The sequence below is a fragment of the Theropithecus gelada genome, chromosome 3 (genome assembly GCF_003255815.1).
Source record: "Theropithecus gelada isolate Dixy chromosome 3, Tgel_1.0, whole genome shotgun sequence".
Lineage (NCBI taxonomy): Eukaryota > Metazoa > Chordata > Mammalia > Primates > Cercopithecidae > Theropithecus > Theropithecus gelada.
Genome location: NC_037670.1, coordinates 108,750,964 through 108,771,131, shown reverse-complemented (window position 1 = coordinate 108,771,131; position 20,168 = coordinate 108,750,964). Strand labels below are relative to the sequence as shown.

The 20,168-nt window shown below is 37.4% G+C and overlaps 1 protein-coding gene across 2 annotated transcripts in view; it reads left to right on the top strand.

Moving 5' to 3' along the window:
- The window catches only part of PPP1R9A (protein phosphatase 1 regulatory subunit 9A), a 389,446-nt gene that overhangs the window by 313,905 nt on the left and 55,373 nt on the right, over positions 1–20,168 (top strand). For both annotated transcript variants that reach the window (XM_025379448.1, XM_025379449.1), the window contains exon 8: positions 10,042–10,197. In XM_025379448.1, the coding sequence (XP_025235233.1) occupies positions 10,042–10,197 (156 nt within the window). The remainder of the gene's footprint in view (positions 1–10,041; positions 10,198–20,168) is intronic.

Genomic DNA, 20,168 nt, shown 5'->3' with positions numbered 1-20,168 from the left:
CCAGGCTGGCTACAAGTGGTAGCTTTCTGTTTGATTAAAACTTTGTCTCTCTGCCTCCTGAAATGGGGAGTTTGACTTGGTGATGTCTTCAATTCATAGACTTTCTTTAAATCCCTGGTATTGGTTCACTGATGGTTCTGCGAAGTTGTCCAATGTTGTCTTCTGGTTTTTCAATCTCAGCACTAGTTATGCAGACCCCAAAATGGACATGGTCACTCTGCTCAACAGGCAGCACACAAGTCCATTTATCTCTCTGGCCAATACTCCCCTTGATGAAGCTTGTTATATTTTTACTAACTGTGGGTCTATTACAACTGATTTGTTGGGTCTGCCACTCCTAAAATTAGAGACTGACATATTGAAGTTTGGGATATATAGGGTTGGGAGTGGTGGCTCACACCTGTAATTCCAATACTTTGGGAGGTTGAGGTGGGAGGATAACTTGAGGCCAGGAGTTCAAGAGCAGCCTGGGCAACATAGCAAGACCTGTCTCTAAAAAAATAATTTTGTAAAAACCTGGCATGGCAGTGCTGCATGCCTGTAGTCCCGACTACATGGGAAGCTGAGGTGGGAAGATCACTTGAACCCAGGAGTTTGAAGCTGCAGTGAGCTATGATTGCGCCATTGCACTGCAGCCTGGGTGACAGAGTAAGTCCCTGTCTCTACTCAGTCAATTAAAAAAAAGTTTGGGATAGCAAACAGTGGAAGCAAATTGTGGCAACTGGTCACATTCTTTGAACTTCTCATGTAGCTGCACCTTAGAGGTATTTTTATATATTTAAATGTATTTAAAGAAAGGCTTTTAAAAATAGAATCAGAATCTGCAGTTTAATAGGATCTCCAGGTGATTCTTTTACAAATATTTTTATTGATGCATAAGATATATATCTTTTCAGGGTACATGTGACAATTTAATATATTCATTTAATTTGTAAAGATCAAATTCGTTTACTTGGGATATCCATCACCAAAGAAAGACCTTTGTAAGAAATCTTTTCTTTAAAAAAAAAAAAAATCTTTTCTTTAGGATATTTTAAAGAATTTAAATATATATATATATGTATTTAAAGAAAGACCACCATTAGATCATGTAGCCTTCAGATGATTATAGAGATCCCTCCAAAATGAGGCTACTCTTAGTTACTAAAGGGAGCTTTCCTGAGGGATAACTAATTTATTATTTGTATGAGCCCTACAGGCAATTGTCCTTATGATTAAAGTCATTTAATCAGATAAGGTCTTATGAAAATTGTTCCTGATTTTAGGTAATGTGATTATTGGTACTACCTCAGTCTTGGAAGGCAGTCATGTCAGCCTCAACCTTTTGGTCAGGGTTTTTCTGGACAGTAGAATTGCTCTAACCCCTAGACTTCCTCCTTGTATGCCAAGGTTTGAGTCTATGTAATTATTGATCCTGCTGTACCTGGTTTAATACCTTAGGCCAAGTGGAAAGATCAATACAGAAGCTTAAGGAGAAAGTCCTGGGTTTCTAAGGTATATCCTGATGGTTTATGGGATTTCTTTAACCAGTTGGGTCTGGGAGCCTAGGGAATATAGTTGTTATCAATGCTGCAAGTTAGACTAATTCTGCTGCTTGGAATCCTATTGATAGCAGTATTAATCATATGCGCTGAGACAGACTGAATGGCTTTGGTCCTAGCCACTCTTGATCACATTGATCAGTGTGGCCAAGGGAATGCCATGCTCGGGGAAAATTCACCCCAAGCCAAGACTGTGTAGAAATGAGGGTGGACGCTGTTTGGAGACAGTTCCTCCATGGGTTCTCCCTTCTCTGCTTTGTTTTTTGAGCAGCAGCAGCAACAGCAGCCTATGTTTCAAATTATCTTTCCAATGATGTTGGTATCATTGGGAGATAGTATATCCCTTTAGGGCAGTGACAGGTTTGTTTGTCACTCATTATTTAAAAATTTGAATTTCCTAAGGGCAGAATTCTTAATAAGATTTTATTGGTTATACTATTTTTCTTTTTCTTTCTTTCTTTTTTTTTGGAGACAGAGTTTTGCTCTGTTGCCCAGACTGGAGCACACTGATGCAATCTTGGCTGACTGCAACTTCTGCCTTACGGGTTCAAGCGTTTCTCATGCCTCAGCCTCCCGAGTAGCTGGGATTACAGGCTAGTGCCACCATTCCCAGCTGATTTTGTATTTTGTTTGTTTTAGTAGAAACAAGGTTTCACCATGTTGGTCAGGCTGGTCTCAAACTCCTGACCTCAAGTGATCCACCCATCTCAGCCTTCCAAAGTGTTGGGATTACAGGTGTGAGCCTCCACGCTCAGCCTGGTTATACGTTCTGCTTCATTTTTAAACCACATTCTTCTGGCAGTTCCCTGGATTTGAACTCTGTTTAGAAGCCATTTCTTAATTTTAGACTTAATTTTAAGACTTCGAAAACCATCAAGTTTCTGTTTAAACAGAAAGAATTCATTTCTGTTTAATACTCTCAACTGAACTCTATTCTTTTTACATTTTACTATAAGCAGCAAGAAGAAATCAGGCAGCACCTTCACCACTGTGTTTAGAACTCTACTTAGCCAGATCACCCTGTTCACAAGGAACACTTCCTACTTTCTCATTAGAGAAGGTGATAATGTTGCTAAGCTTTGTGTCACTACATAACAAGCACACTCCCTTCCAGTTTCCACTCACAATCTGTGCAATGCAATTTAGGCTTGCTCCAGTACACTCTTCAGAATCCTTCTAGCCTTTGCCCACTGCCTGTTTCCAAGCCACTTCTCTGTTTTTTTTTTTTCTGTATTTGTTTTGGCAGCATCCCTCTTCTATTTGCTGCATTACAAATTATCACCAAAACTTAGCAACTTAAAACAAGACATATTTGTACATTACCATGTCTGTGGGTCAATTTAGCTGGATGCCTCTGACTCAGAATCTCTCGCAAGGCTGTAAGTAAGGTGTTAGCCAGAGCTGTGGTCATCCAAATGCTCCACTGGGAGAGGATGTGCATCCATGCTCACTCACAACTGTTGGCAGGACTGAGAAGACCCACTTCCAGACTCCCTCATGTGACTTGGCAGGCCTCAGATCCTCACTGGCTGTTGGCCAGAAACATCAGCTCCTTGGGATGTGGGCTTCTCCCTGCTCATAACATTGCAACTTCCTTCCCAATAGTGAGGGCTGAGAGAGAGAGAGAGCGCAAGAGGACAAAAGAAACACAAATCATAGTCTTTTTTTTTCACCTAATCTGAGAAGTGGCATTCCATTACTTTTGTTGTATTCTGGTTGTTAGAAATCAGTCGTTCAGCCCTCACTCAGTGGGAAGGGAGTATACAAGGGCATGAACACCCAGAAAGCACGGTCACTGGGGTCATTTTGGAGTCTGCCTCCTGTAGTAGGAAACACGGCTTCCAGAGGATACTTTCTAAAAGGAAGGGGATAAAAACTGAAGAATGGATTTGAGTTGTTAGAAAAGATTTTATTGGCAAGTAATGATTTTTTTGGTCAAAATTTTAGGAAGAATAATTTTTCAGCAATATTACCAATGACCTCACAAGCTGAGAGCCTGAAGGCAAGGAACACAGAGGCCATGTGAGTAATCTAGAGAAGGATTTTAGATGTTTCTTGACTTGGTGACTAGACAGTGAGAATGGAGTGAAAAATCAGGAAATACTCCAATAACAAAAGATTGACAAGAAAATTTTGAATGAGTTGATAATTGGGAGAAAAAATAAATATATATGCTGGGCCAGGCATCATGTTGGATATTTTGCATATTTCATTTCTTTGAATCCTCTCAATATGCTATGAGATTGGTATCTTTTACACCGTTTTATAGAAGAGACCACAAAAGATACAAACTAAATGAACTTGCTCACTGTTATGCAACTGCAACATTAGGATTTTTCTCTCTTCTGGCCCTCATCTCTCCAACCCCGAATGCTTTTTTTGTTGCATTAGTTTATGGTGTTGTTCTAGAGAAATAAGGGATGGTGAAAACAATCATAATCATAATGTCATGCAGTCATTTAGCATATTCTAGGCACTGTGGTTAACTCTTTCATATCACCACAATGAATTCTCATAACAACCTCTTTAAATGAAGAAGGTGCTGTTATTCCCATTTTATAGATGAACAAACAACATTCAAAGAGACTAAGTGTACTAACATTATAAAACTAGGACACACAGATGTCACTGACAAAAAAAAAAAAAATGGAAAGAGAGATGCTTCGGCACAGAGAGGGATGCTTTTGCCAAAAGCCCGTGGATGGTGGGTGCAGATTTAGGAATTTTAAACATTAAAATGTGAGTTTGAGGTTTTTCTCCTCCAGGGAAGAAGCGGCTCTCCTCTATTCTCTCACAGAAGTGCATCTGAAAATACATAGAACCAAATTCAAATCCAGTAAACAAATTCCAACAAAAACTGCATAATTAAGGCTATTTTTGTGATTAGCACCATTTAGTTTCCCTGAATTTACCAGAGCAAACATTGCTACAGCAAAAATTACTGCTAATGGTTGAACCTAACAACAAGAGAAAATCCCCAGAAGGGTCTTTTAGGCCCCAGCTGCAGCTGTGTTTCACTATATTTCATCCTGGAAAGCTGAGATTAACAGGAAAATCAGGCTCTACTGTGCTATGCAGATGTGGCTACAACTATCTGAATTTATTCAGCAAACATTTGTTCAGTGCCCACTATATGCCAAGCAATGTACTAGCCACACCAGGATTGCAGGGATAAATTGTATCTGGCACTCTCTAGGAATGTTCAGATGAAAGAAGTTGATGAGAGAAGGCAGATAAAGAAACGTCAAAGCATTATGAGTGATGTCAGTCACACAGTGGGAGCATAAAGGAGTGAATTAGGAAAGTCTTAAGGGCAGCAGCTTCACAGGATGTTCTCATGTACATGGTTATTCTTCTTGAAGCCCTGGGGCAGGTTGGGGCCGGTAAGTGGGGAGGACAGAGGCATGGAAGTTTTCTTGGGCTTGGGTAGAAGCTGGTGCCTACTCCAAACTGGGAATATGAGTAGAGGAACAGGTATATATAGAGGAACGGAAAAGTTTTACTTCAAAAATGACCAATTTGCTTATAAAAGATTCATGTGTTGGGGTCTTCTAGGAATTTACATTTATGAGACCAAAGTTTAGCAAATGTGGTTACAAGATACAGATTGGAAAATCTTTAGCCTGTTGCTATTGCAGTATCGACACCAGCAGCAGCAACAATAGCAGTCACTCGTTTTGAGCACCTACCATGTGCCAGACCTTGTGTTAAATACATAAGCAGCATGTAACTTAATCTCATGACAACTTTCGTATGCTAAGCAACTGTTTTGTCCATACTTTATAGATGAAGAGATTAAAGCTTAGATATAGACACTAATTCCCAATGTCTCAAGGCTAGGACTTGAACACAGGTCTACGTGACTTCAAAACCAAAATTCTTTCGTTGATCCCCACTTAACCAACTTGCCAATATAACAGATACTCTCTGTTCCTTCTGCAAAGCCTAGACTGATATCTATAGCTCTCATGAGTGTCCCAGGCTCTAGTATGTCTGCATACGTCTCCCACTAGTCAAAAGTTATATGTTTACCAAGAGGCAGAACCTGTTGGTTGTACTTGTTGTTATAATTATGTTATTTTATAAAATATTAAGTGATGTAATATGTGTGTAAAGGAAGTCGTTGTATCTATGAAAACTTAATACAATGTTTTGGGAAGATTTAATAAAGACTGGCAGCTCAAGAAAATCAGGTGTGAGAAGAAATATAAAAGATAGAGGAAAACCATAAAAATCTAGAGAAATTTTGCATTCCTTTTGCCTTGGAAGGATCTTTTTCATCTGTTTTAAAGATGCTACAATAATTTCGTAGACTATATTTTATTGTTGTAGTTTATACAAGAGTGCATAAAATGTCAGTCAGCAGACCCATAAGCCAAGAGGAAGACTTGACACTACAATTAAAAGATAAGCAATAAATGAATACTTCTGTGATTTAAGTTAACATAAAATGGTATACATATGTGTGTGTGTGTGTGTGTTTGTCAGTGATTCCTCTCTGTATTGCAATTAACCCACCAGTACTGCTCCTGATTCTTTCAAAAGGGAATTCTATATACTTGCCCAGGTTAAGCATATTATGAGAGAAGAGAAGAGGACAAGAACTTTGGAGCCCACTATACAGAGGTGTGAGTCTTCAAAGTGAATTCATGATAATGTTCAAAGCCGTGGAAGGTGAATTTCAATACAACAGGATTATCCACCCAGGTTTGGAGTTGGGATCATTAAAAAGTATATTCCCAATTTTTTTTTTTTTTTCCTGCAGAACTTTAGTTTCTGTAGACTGGAAGCATCATAGCATAGAAGGAGGAGCATGGGCTTTGAAATATGTTGGATGTAGCTTCAATAATTTAACTAATTGACTTTAGGTATGGTCTCTCAAATTAAGATAGTATGGTAACACCCATATCCCATAGTTGAGGAATGTACAATGCTGAGCACACAGTAAGTTGCAAAAGTATTGCTCTTCATTTTTTACCCATTTGTGTGGGGCTATTAAAAATATCATATATTATATCATATAATATCATATATATCATATATTAATCAAAAAGGTAGGTAAAGACATGAAAAGGAAAATTTACTATCTCTGTCAGTTTTTTACCCAAAAAACTGTTACTGCCACATTTGAAGTGGATTTGCGTGTTAGGACAAAGAATTTCAAGAATCTCTGGTTACTGGAAAGATTTTTAATTTGAGCAGAAATAGAGCTAGATACCAATGGAAATACTTTGTTGAAGTAATTTTGGGTTTTGTTGGTTTGGGGCTTTTTTTTTTTTTGGTACAACATTGTTCATCTTCCTTTGTAAATGGCAGATTTAATCCAATCTAATTTTGAGGTTTACAACATTCTGCTGACACATTCCATGTTACATATTTTATTTGCAGTGTAACCACAAAAACAATTTCCATTTTCAATAAAGATAAAATATTAGAAGAATCTATTTTTCTTAGTCCACTAACTCTAACTTTTTTATTTCCAGGTATTTAGGAGATTCTGTAGTAAACGCATCCTTTATCCTAAAGCCTATTTAAGGGTGGAATGGCAACTGTTCAGGAAGAGAGAATTATAATATAATGTTTTAAACATGACATCCCTAGCCTATAATAAGTAGAATCGAGACAGCAAAAGACATATTTGTCCTCAGGATGCTTATAAGGCTAATTGGAGAAAGAAGGCATTAGTAAATGAAAAGATGAAATGAGTGATAAGAATTTTAACAGTACTGTAGGTAATTTGGGTATTGGGAAGGAGAGGATACTGGCAAAATCCACAAAAGAATCGAGAAGAATGCTTAACAACTTATATTTCTGAAGGTAATTTTCAAAATTAAATTGTATATGGATGACAAAGTGCAACTTATACTTAGAGGTAAGAATTGCATATGTTGTGCATATGCTATTCCTGTTATTCACAGTAAGATTGTTAGTATAATATATTACTGCCTTCTTAACAAGTGATCACAGTTCATTTTCTTGATATTACTGAAAACCTCCTTAGGAAGTTCTATATATTACCAAGTTAATGCATTGGCATTCTTGGGTTTATTCTTTTAAAAATATTTGCTGAGATCTTGTTATATGTCAGGTCCCATCCTAGGCACATATTTATATTAATTCTCTCACATATAGTGAACAAGTATTTATTTCCAAGCTAGCAAAAGGAAATCAAATTGTTCATTTCAACTCATGTTTAAAATGTGCCACATTGTTATGGCTTAGTCATACTTTAAATTTAGCATAAGAGTTTCTTCAGTCATTCAATGCTGTATATAGTGAATTCTATATACCTGGTTTAAGCCTTCATAATAAAGGCTTGGGTTTTGCTGCCAGTTGTAATGATAGGGTTAAAAACAAGTACACAGTTTTATACCTCTATATGAAAATTTTTCAGCAACGTATCTTGAGATTACTTACTTGCCAGTCTTGCTGCTTTCCTGTTAATTAATTTCACTGGAATTTACCAAGTATTTGTTGGCTGTAGAAATATGTATGAACAGGAGATGAGTTAATTCACAGAATACAAAAAAAAAAAAAAAAAAAAAAAAAAGGCCAGATCTGGAATTAGAGTTATTTAAGATTTGTAGGATCTCATTGTGCTAATAAATAAGTATAAGCTATCTGACCAGCCGGCTCCCATTCTTGAGCTACCTTCACCTGCCAATGGCAAAGACATTTGAATTGGTATTTATAGTTTAGACATTTTCAGACTGATTTCTACAGAGATCTAGAGTTCTAGGTACTGAGGAGATATATAGGATCAAACTGGAGGCCACCAACCTCTTTTCCTTTTAGTCAAATCACCTGTGATTATATTTGGGGAAAATAAAGGTTCCAACTAACCTGTAACCAGTTTGGAAAATCATTGCTCCACATGGAATATTCTGAGCTTACTTCTGTACACAGATGCCACCAATGTCAAGTTCTCCATGATAATAGCCTCTGTGTGGGGAGGTAGAGCGTGAAGGATGCTGTGGCAGTGTGTTCATCATGGTCAATGACCTTCAAATTCCTTACTAGAAACTGTGTCCACTTTCAGGCTCTGCAATTTAGAGAAACGTGGAAAACTTGGAGAGAAATCAGAGCACAACTACAAAGACAATTACAGCAAATTACCTTTGAGGCAACTAGAATTATTTTATTGAAAAAGAGAAATCTGAAGGCAATTTAATAATGGTCTTTCAGACGTTGGGAATTATTGGACTGGGATTAAGGACCAGATTTCCTTCATGTGCAAACATGGGCAGGGGGAAAGGTGAAGCAGGGGGTTCCTGCTTTGGCAGGAAGAATATAATACAGAATCAAAAGAAAAAAACGGCAATCAGATGCTGAGCCTATTTAATCAAAGGAATAGATCATTCAGTACACTGTTCATGAAAGTGTTTTAAAGACAATATGAATTCCTATCTCTGTTTTATGTGTTAGATAACGTGCTACCTGAAGGAATGAGGATGAGTTCAATGAACTTTGTCTTTTTAACTCTGTCAGTGATTTATCTCTAAATTATATCATAAGGTATAGATTTCAAACAATTATTTTGAATTACAGTATCATAACTTGATGCTACCAGGAGAGGATCTACTTTCTAATAAAGTTAAGGAAATTAGTGACAAAGAGGAACGTTTATTCCAGAGGTCATGAACTCATATACCTACAGGGACCGGTGGGTATTACAAAGGAGTGAAGCTAACAACATGAAACAATATGGCATTAGAAAAGTTGTGGGGTATCAGAAAGCATATAATTCCTCTAAAAGGGGCAATCACTACTAACTTACCAATTGTTATAATGTCCCAGTATGCCTATATTAACAAATGTTTGGCTTTCTCAAGGAAAGCTGGAAATCTAGAACTTTATGTGAAACATTTTTCTCACATTGACAAAATATTCAGATTTATAAACGTGCTAGGCAGGCAAAACAATACACTTGGTGCAGGCTGCAAGTTAGAAACCTTTGGTTTATTCTTTAGCTCACTAGTTCACCACCACAATAATTAACAAGCAAACAAAACAGAACTGTTTGAAGTCTAAAGCTTAGGAGAATTAATCAGCTAAACCTTTGCAAGGCTTAGTTAAGGTCCCTTCCAACTCTGTGATTCATTAAACTCCCCTTGCCTTTTCCTTGCTCCCACTATTGGGTGGTGTATTCACAAAGAGAATTTGAAGAAATTACTTATTTCCCACAGCAACATAATTTTATTTGGTAAAATAATCAAATACTCAGATTGAAAAAACAATTCTTGTTTCTATATTAAAGATGCCACTGATACTAGTAGATTTTTAGAAACGCACTTGTATATGGCATAGGTTTGTCACTTTGGATCTTTAAACTAACATTTGTTTATAACATTGACTGCATGAGGCATGCTTGACTGAAAAACCTACTTACACTTTCACCATTTGGGTACATGTCTTACTTCTCTTTTATAAAATATTTTCAAATAACTCACCTCCATCTGGGGTAAGGACAGCTGGATTTCTGAAATCCCCTTCCTTTCAGACAGGAGAATATGCCACAGATGAAGAAGAAGATGAGGTAGGACCTGTCCTTCCTGGCAGCGACATGGCCATTGAAGTCTTTGAGCTGCCTGAGAATGAGGACATGTTTTCCCCATCAGACCTGGACACAAGCAAGCTCAGTCACAAGTTCAAAGAGGTATGCCACTAAGCTGCAAAATATTTCTCTATGCGTGTTCATTTCATTAAGTATATATTTCTGTTCAAATAGTATATTAAGAATAATCAGTTTGCAAATGAAAGCTTTTTAATAACAGGTTGTCTTGAGTCTCATTGAATTTCAAGTAAAATTTCAGTAAATCTCATTCCACAATCATGTAGCCCATAATTTCAAGCAGTAACTTACATGTGCAGTTTTATGATGTTTAAGTTATGTTTTTTCGGTTTTACAGAAGTTTTGGTACCTGGTGATAAGCTGTTCTCTTAAGGCAGGGATTTCCTAAAAAGGCTGTTTTTGTCTTTCTGTTCATGAGATAGGTTTCTAATAAGCATCAGATGGCATACCCAAAGGGTTTACTCGAAGAGAGTTTAATACACAGACTTTGAACAGAGTTAATAGTACTAACAAGGGATGTTGAAGTGCATGGGGACTGACAACAGCAGGAGGCTATTACCATCAACATCCGCAGCTTTATAAGATGCAGCCACTGCTAAAAGCTGCATCCTTGGGGCAAGGGTAAGAATATACCCTGACTCTGCTTTCCTTTTCTGCTGATGCTTCCAAACTCAGGCAAGGGAGTATGGTGATGCAGTCTCAGAGTCTGAAGAGGTCAGACTCCTGAGGCAGTGTGCTCTTAGAGAAGGGCCAAGAATAGAATCTTGGGGGAGGAAATGTGGATAGCTTTTCTTCCAAAGTAACTTCTCAGAACCCTGACACATATAAAACAAAAACAGTGATTAACAGGTCCCCAAGCAGTTTATACTTCCTTGTTTTGGAAGAGTATTCTCCATCACTGAATAGAAATATGTCATTATTTACAACTTGTTCATTTCTTATAAAGACTTTCTAAATTAACTGATATCTTCAAACCAAAGAGCAATGCAGAAAAAGAAAAGTTCTGCAGAAAGTGGCTGAGTGTGAGGAAGAAGTGTAATCTAGTACCTGTTTCTCTGCAGCCCTTATTTGGTCAAAGAATATAAGTTATCAAGAAAAGTAGGTAGATGCCTTGTTCTCTAAGAATATTTTAACTCACAACCCAACTTTAACAAATATTGAAGGCAATGAGATCAAAGTAGTATTCCCTGGCAAAAGCCTATAATACAGCTCTTTCATTTTGCCAGGTAAGTATGACCCCTAGTCTTTGGTAGATAATTGAGCTGGAAGAAGGGTCCATATTCTTTTATGGAAGGTGAAGAGCCTACAGGGCACAGATAATATATGGAAAGTTATATCTTCCATTTTCAAAATTGAGCCAAGGACTCAAAGCTCCATAAATATTGTTTTAAGCATGCACCATTGTGTAGAGTGATCTAGACCAGGTGTTAGCAAATTACGATATATTGTCCAAATCTGGCCTACTTTTTATAAATAAAGTTTTATTTGAACACAAGCATGCCCATCTCTTTATTGTTTGTGGCTGATAACATACTGTAACAGCAAAGTTGAGTAGTCACAATAGAGACTGTATGGCCTGCAAATCCTAAATTATTTGCTTTCTGGTCCTTTACTGAAAAATGTTGCTGACCGTGGTGTAGACTGCTGTGTAATCTGGCTGATTCTGTGTAATGTGGCTGATTTATGTTTAGCCTGAGTAACCAGGTCTGTAACTTTCTTTTAGTTTTGCTTTCTAAGAATTGGAATTTTGTCCTCACCTCAATAACAGGCAATATCACATCGTCCCACTTACAATTCTTTTATCTTCTTTTGTTTTACATTTAAGATTAATATATTCATTTCTTCAGAATATTGTCCCTGCATATCACCTGTGTGGCACTCTTTTTGTGAAATTTCTTTATGTGATTAATATACATATCCAAATATTATATAGCACTAGGCACTTTTAACAGGATTATGCACAAAACTTGGGGTGAGTGTAAAGGGTCATATTGTATTAGCGTCTTTACAAAGTTTCATGTTACAGGATTGTCTTAATTATTTTAAGCAAAAGTATGTTTTACTACTTCGGCAGAACACATTAGACTGACATTATCTCAATCAGTTGTACTTTGGGCCTGTTTTGTATCTATCTTCCTGCTAGACTCTAAGCTCCCATGTTTTTGTTTATTATCATGTCCTCAGTCTTTGTATAATTCTTGGCATATAGTTAGTGGTGAAATATTTAGGGAATGAATGGCGTCAAACATATACTGGAATTTGTTGTATGATATAAGACATGTACCTAATTTAACGTTTCCAAATAGCCAACAAAAGTTGGTTAACCCTTTTATTAAATGCTCATTTACCAATTTCCCTTTGGTAGGAGGGCCAACATTATTATCTAAAGAATTTGTGCCTTTACCTTCTGAACTGCTTATGGCTTCATAGTCTGCTCCATCTTCTCATTTTTCTTCAGTGCAATACTATTAGAATATACATCAGTATTGATGGGCTAAGTCACATTATTCCAACTTTTCAAAAATTCCTTTATTTTTCAACTTATTCAAGAAAATGTATGAATCACTTTATAAATACCCTTGAAAAATACTCTGCATTTTTTGTTGTAATTATGTTAAACTAGTAAATTTGCAGGGAACTGGCATTTTAAAAATCACATCGAATCTTTTAATCCAAGTTCATGGAATATATTTGTTTAATTAAAGCCTTTTTTCTCATCCTCCCTAAAGTTTTATAGTGCCCTTTATTCATTATGTAAGTCACATACATACTAAGTTACCTAAGTATCCAGCTATAAGTAACAGAACATATTACTGGAGTAGGTTAAATAAAAGCTGCCATATGGCCAGTCATGGTGGCTCATACCTGTAATCTCAGTTCTTTGGGAGGCTGAGGTGGGAAAATGGCTTGAACTCAGGAGTTTGAAGTTACAGTGAGCAATGAAGGTTGCCACTGCACTCCAGCCTGGGTGACAGAGCCACACAAGACCCCTTCTCAAATAAATAAACAAAAACTGGGAGGATTAAGATGGCAGGTAAGAGTCAGGACTGCTTGCAGCTCCTGCTTGGATGGACAGAACAGCGTGTGGAGACTCACATCGTGAACTTTTGCCCCAAGAACTACCGCAGGAAAATACCAGGAAAGCCAAGAGAATCCACAGACCTTTAGAAGGAACTGGATCACCACTGCAGACTCCCTGAAATGCCAAAAACCTGTGAGTCTGCTTGCTTTCTCAACAGAGAGGCTCCTGGTTTAGTGTGAGTTCTGAACGCTGGTCATGAGCTGCCTGGAAATAGACTTGGCGCTGTTGTGAAGGGCATGGTGGGTGTGAAACTGGCCATTAGGACTCTGGACTTCATGGGAGCAGAGTGAGGCCTATGACTGCCGGCTTTCCCCCACTTCCCTGGTGGCGTATGTGACTCAGCAGAGGCAGCCATAATCCCCCTGGAAATATAACTCCATTGGACTGGGAACCACAACCCCATCCCCCACAGCAGCCACAGCAAGCCCTGCCCAAGGAGAGACTGAGCTAAGACACTCCTGTCCCTCCCCCAACCTGGTGGTCTTCCTCTACCCACCCTGGTAGCTGAAGACAAAGGTTATAATCTCTTGGGAGCTCCATGGCCCTGCTGACTGCCTGAGAAACCTGAATACTTAACCAGGTATTCATATTTTGCCCTAGGGCAAATATGCATCCTCCCTATAGGACACCAGCTCATGTGCTCTTGAAATTGCCACCTCCTGACTGGAGTCCAACCAATATAAGACCAGCACACTAAACAAAAATACAACCAAGGACCCTTCTGAGTCCACATCATTCCCCTGCTGCCTCCATCAAAGCAGGTGCTGGTATCCATGGTTACAAGACCTGAAGATGGATCACATCACAGTACTCTTTGCAGATACTCCCGAGTACCAGTGCAGAGCCTGGTAGTTCCGCTGGGTGGCTAGACCCAGAAGAGCAAAAATAATCACTACATTTCAGCTCTCAGGAAACCCCATTCCTAGGGGAAGGGGGAGAACACCAAATCAAGGGAGCACACTGTGGGACAAAAGAATCTGGACAGTAGCCCTTGAATCCCAGATCTTCCCTCTGATGTAGTCAACCCAAATGAGAAGGAACCAGAAAAAACAGTTCTGGTAATATGATAAAATAAGGTTCTTTAACACCCCCAAAAGATCATACCAGTTAACCAGCAATGGATCCAAACCAAGATGAAATCTCTGAATTGCCAGAAAAATATTTTAGAAGGTCAATTATTAAGTTAATCAAGGAGGCACCAGAGGAAAGTGAAGTCCAACTTAAAGACATCAAAAACATAATACGGGAAATGAAAGAAAATTTTTCAGTGAAATAGATAGCGTAAATAAAAAAACAGTCACAGCTTCTGGAAATCAAGGACACACAGAAATACAAAATGCACTGGAAAGTCTCAGCAGTAGAATCGAACAAGCTCTGAAGAAAGAACTTCAGAGCTTGAAGACAAGGCTTTCAAATTAACCCAATCCACCAAAGACAAATAAAAAAGAATTTTTTTTAAATGAGTAAAGTCTCCAAGAAGTTTGGGACTGTTAAATGTCCAGACTAAAAACAATTGGTGTTCCTGAGGAAGGAGAGAAATCTCAAAGTTTGGAAAACATATTTGAGGGAATAATTGAGGAAAACTTTCCCAAAAGAAAGAGAAATAAATCCTCGAATTACACCAAAATAGAACCTACTTAAAGCATAAATCTCACAGGACCTTTATAATAACACAATGGAAAAAAAATATTCAAGCAATAAACAGCACAGTGCTAGAATAGTACCTCACATATCAATACTAACATTGAATGTAAATGGCCTAAATGCTCCACCTAAAAGATACAGAATGGCAGAATGGATAAGAATTCACCAACCAAGTTTCTGCTGTCTTCAGGAAACTCACCTAACACATAAGGACTAACATAAACTTAAGGTAAAGGGGTGGAAAAAGATATTGTATGCAAATGGACACCAAAAGCAAGCAGGAGTAGCTATTCTTATATCAGACAAAACAAACTAAAGCAACAGCAGTTAAAAAAAGACAAAGAGAGAAATTATATAATGATAAAAGGACTAGTCCAACAAGAAAATATTACAATTCTAACTATATTTGCAGCTAACACTGGAGCTCCCAAATTTATTACTGTTAGACCTAAGAAATTAGATAGATGGCAACACAGTAATAGTGGGGGACTTTCATACTCCACTGTCAGCACTTGACAGGTAGGTCATCAAGACAGAAAGTCAACAAAGAAACAATAGGCTTAAACTATACCCTACAACAAATGGACTTCACAGATATTTGTAGAACATTCTACCCAACAATTGCAGAATATACATTCTATTTATCAGCGCATGGAACATTCTCCAAGATAAACCTTATAATAGGCCACAAAACAAGTCTCAGTAAATTTAAGAAAACTGAAATTATCTCAAGTTCTCTAAGACCGCAGTGGAATAAAATTGGAAATCAACTCTGAAAGGAACCCTCGAAACAATGCAAATACATGGTAATTAAATAACCCTACTCCTGAATGATTGTTGGGTCAACAATCAAGATGGAAATTTAAAAATTATTTGAACTATACGATAGTAGTGACACAACCTATCAAAACCTCTGGGATACAGCAAAAGCAGTGCTAAGAGGAAAGTTTATAGCATTAAATACCTACATCAAAAAGTCTGAAAGGGCACAAACTGACAATCTAAGGTCACACTTCACAGAACTGAAGAAACAAGAACAATCCAAACCCAAACCCAGCAGAAGAAAAGAAATAATGAAGATCAGAGCAAAACTAAATGAAATTGAAACAAACAAATACAAAAGATAAATGAAACAAAAAGCTGGTTCTTTGAAAAGATAAATAAAATTGCTAGATCTCTAGTGAGATTAACCAAGAAAAGAAGAGAGAAGATCCAGATAAGCTCAGTTACAAATGAAACGGGAGATATTATAGCTGATACCCAGAAATACTAAAAGATCATTCAAGGCTACTGTGAACACCTTTATATGCATAAACTTGAAAATCTAGAGGAGATGTTTAAATTCCTGGAAATATACAACCATCCTAGATTAAACCAGGAAGATATAAAAACCTCTGAACAGACCAATAGCAGGCAGAGAGATTGAAATGGCAATAAAAAAATTGCCAACTATGAAGAAAGGATTCCCTATTTAATAAATGGTGTTGGGAAAACTGGCTAGCCAAATGCAGAAAACTGAAACTGGACCCCTTCCTTACACCTTATACAAAAATTATTTCAAGATAGATTAAAAGACTTAAACGTAATATCTAAAACCATAAAAACCCTAGAAAAAAACCTAGGCAATACCATTCAGGACACAAGCATGGGCAAAGACTTCATGACTAAAACACAAAAAGCAATAGCAACAAAATTCAAAGTTGACAAATGGGATCTAATTAATCTAAAGAGCTTCTGCATAGCAAAAGAAATTATCATCAGAGTGAACAGGCAACCTACAGAACAGGAGAAAACTTTTGCAATCTATCTGTCTGACAAAGGGCTAATATCCAGAATCTAAGGAACTTAACCAAATTTACAAGAAAAAAACAACCCCATCAAAAAGTGGGCTAAAGATATGAACAATACTTTTCAAAAGAAGAAATTTATGCGGCCAACAAACATATGAAAAGAAGCTCATCATCACTGGTCATTAGAGAAATGTGAATCAAAACAACAATGAGATACCATCTCATACCAGTTAGAATGACAATCATTAAAAAGTCAGGAAACAACAGATGCTGGAGAGGATGTGGAGAAATAGGAATGCTTTTACACTGTTGGTGGGAGTAAATTAGTTAAACCATTGTGGAAGACAGTGTGGAGATTCCTCAAGGATCTAGAACCAGAAATACCATTTGACCTAGCAATCCCATTACTGGGTATATACCCAAAGGATTCTAAATCATTCTACCATAAAGACACATGCACATGTATGTTTATTGCAGCACTATTCACAATAGCAAAGACTTGGAACCAACCCAAATGCCCATCAATGATAGACTGGATTAAGAAAATGTGGCACATATACACCATGGAATACGATGCAGCCATAGAAAATGATGAGTTAATTTCCTTTGCAAGGACATGGATGAAGCTGGAAACCATCATTCTCAGCAAACTAACACAGGAACAGAAAACCAAACACCACATGTTCTCACTCATAAGTGGGTGTTGAACAGTGAGAAGATATGGGCACAGGGAGGGGAACATCACATACCGGGGCCTGTCAGGGGGTGGGGGGCAAGGGGAGGGATAGCATTAGGAGAAATACCTAATGTAGATGACGGGTTGATGGGTGCAGCAATCTACTATGGCACGTGTATACCTATGTAACAAACCTGCATGTTCTGCACATGTATCCCAGAACTTAAATTATAATAAAAAAAAGAAATAATAATGTAAAACAATTGCCAACAAAAATAGTCCAGGACCATACACATTCACAGCTGAATTCTGTCAGACATTCAAAGAAGAATTGGTACCAATCCTACTGACACTTTTCCAAAAGACAGAAAGAGGGAATCCTTCCTAAATCATTCTGTGAAGCTGGTATCACCCTAATACCCAAACCGGGAAAGGACATAACAAAAAAAGAAAACTACAGACCAACATCCCTGATGAACATGGGTGGAAAAATTCTCAACAAAATACTAGTGAGCTGAATCCAACAGCCTATCAAAAAGATAACCTACCATGATCAAGTGGATTTCATACCAGGGATGCAGGAATGATTTAACATATGCAAGTCAATAAATGTGATACATCACATAAACAGAACTAAAATTTAAAAATCACATGGTCATCTCAATAGATGCAGAAAAAGCATTTGACAGAATCCAGCATCACTTTACAATGAAAACCATCAGCAAAATAGGCATAGAAGAGACATACCTTAAGGTAATAAAAGCCATCTATGACAGACCCACAACCAACATTATACTGAGCGGGGACAAGTTGAAAGCATTCCCTGTGAAAACTGGAACAAGACAAGGATGCCCACTTTCAGTACTTCTATTCAGCATAGTACTGGAAGTCCTAGCCAGAGCAAACAAGAAAAAGAAATAAAGGGCATCCAAATCAGTAAAGAAGAAGTCAAACTGTCACTGTTTGCTGTTGATATGATCGTATACCTAGAAAACCCTAAAGACTCATCCAAAAAGTTCCTAGAACTGGTAAATGAATTCAGCAAAGTTTCAGGATACAAAATTAATGTACACAGATCAGTAGCTCTGCTGTACACCAACAGCGACCAAGATGAGAATCAGATCAAGAACTCAACACCTTTCACAATAGCTACAAAGAAAAATAAAATACTTAGGAATATAACTAACCAAGAAGGTAAAAGACCTCTATAAGGAAAACTACAAAACGCTGCTGAAAGAAATCATAGACGACACTAACAAATGGAAACACATTCCATGCTCATGGATGGGTAGAATCAATATTGTGAAAATGACCATATTGCAAAAAGCAATCTACGAATTTCATGCAATTCCCATTAAAATACCACCATCATTCTTAACAGTACCATTCAGGACTAAAATTCATATGGAACCAAAAAAGAGCCCACATAGCCAAAGGAAGACTAAGCAAAAAGAACAAATTTGGAGGCATCACATTACCCAACTTCAAACTATACTGTATGTCACCAATATAGCATGGTACTGGTATAAAATTAAGCACATAAACCAATGAAGCAGAATAGAGCACCCAGAAATAAACCCAAATATTTACAGCCAACTGTTGTTCGACAAAGCAAACAGAAACATAAAGTGGGGAAAGGACACACTATTAACAAATGGTACTGGGATAATTGGCAAGCCAGATGTAGAAGACTGAAACTGAATCCTCATCTCTCAACTTATGCAAAAATCAACTCAAAATGGATTAAATACTTAAATCTAAGATCTGAAACCACAAAAATTCTGGAAGATAACATCAGAAAAACTCTTCTAGACACTGGCTTAGGCAAAGAGTTCATGACTAAGAATCCAAAAGCAAATGCAACAAAAACATAGGTAAATAGATGGGACGTAATTAAACTAAAAAGCTGCTGTTCCGTGAAAGAAACAATCAGCAGATAAAGAGACAATCCACAGACTAGGAGAAAATCTTTGCCATGTATACATCTGACAAAGAACGACTATCTAGAATCTACAAAGAATTCAAACAAATCAGCAAGAAAAAAACAATCCCATCAAAAAGTGGGCTGAGGACATGAATTAGTATACAATTCTCAAAAGAAGATAAACAAATGACCACCAACAAACATATAGAAAAATGCTCAACATCACCAATTATCAGGGAAATGTAAATCAAAACCACAATGTGATACCACCTCACTCCTGCTAGAATGGCCATAATCAAAAAAAAAAAAAAAAAAAAAAAACAAAAAACAGATGATGGCATGGATGTGGTGAAAAGGGAACACTTTTACACTGTTAGTGGGAATGTAAACTACTACAACCACTATGGAAAACAGTGTGGAGATTCCTTAAAGAACTAAAAGTTCTTTCATTTGATCCAGTGGAAAAGAAGTCATTGTGCAGAAAAGATACTTGGACATACATGTTTATAGCAGCACAATTTGCATTTGGAAAAATATGGAACAAGCCCAAATGCCCATCAATCAATGAGTGGCTAAAGAAAGTGTGGTTCATATGTACAATGGAATACTACTCAGTCATAAAAAGGAAAGAAATAATGGCATTCACAGCAACCTGGATGGAATTGGAGACTATTATTCTAAATGAAGTAACTCAGCAATGGAAAACCAAACATTGTATGTTCTCACTGATATGTGGGAGCTAAGCTATGAGGACACAGAGGCATGAGTGATATGTTGGACTTTGGGGACTGGAGGGAAAAGGTGGGGTGGTGAGAGATTAAAGACTACACATTGGGTACAGTGTACACTGTTCAGGTGATGGGTTTACCAAAACCTGAGAAATCACCATTCAAGAATTTTTTAATGTTACCAAACACCACCTGTTTCCCAAAAATCTGT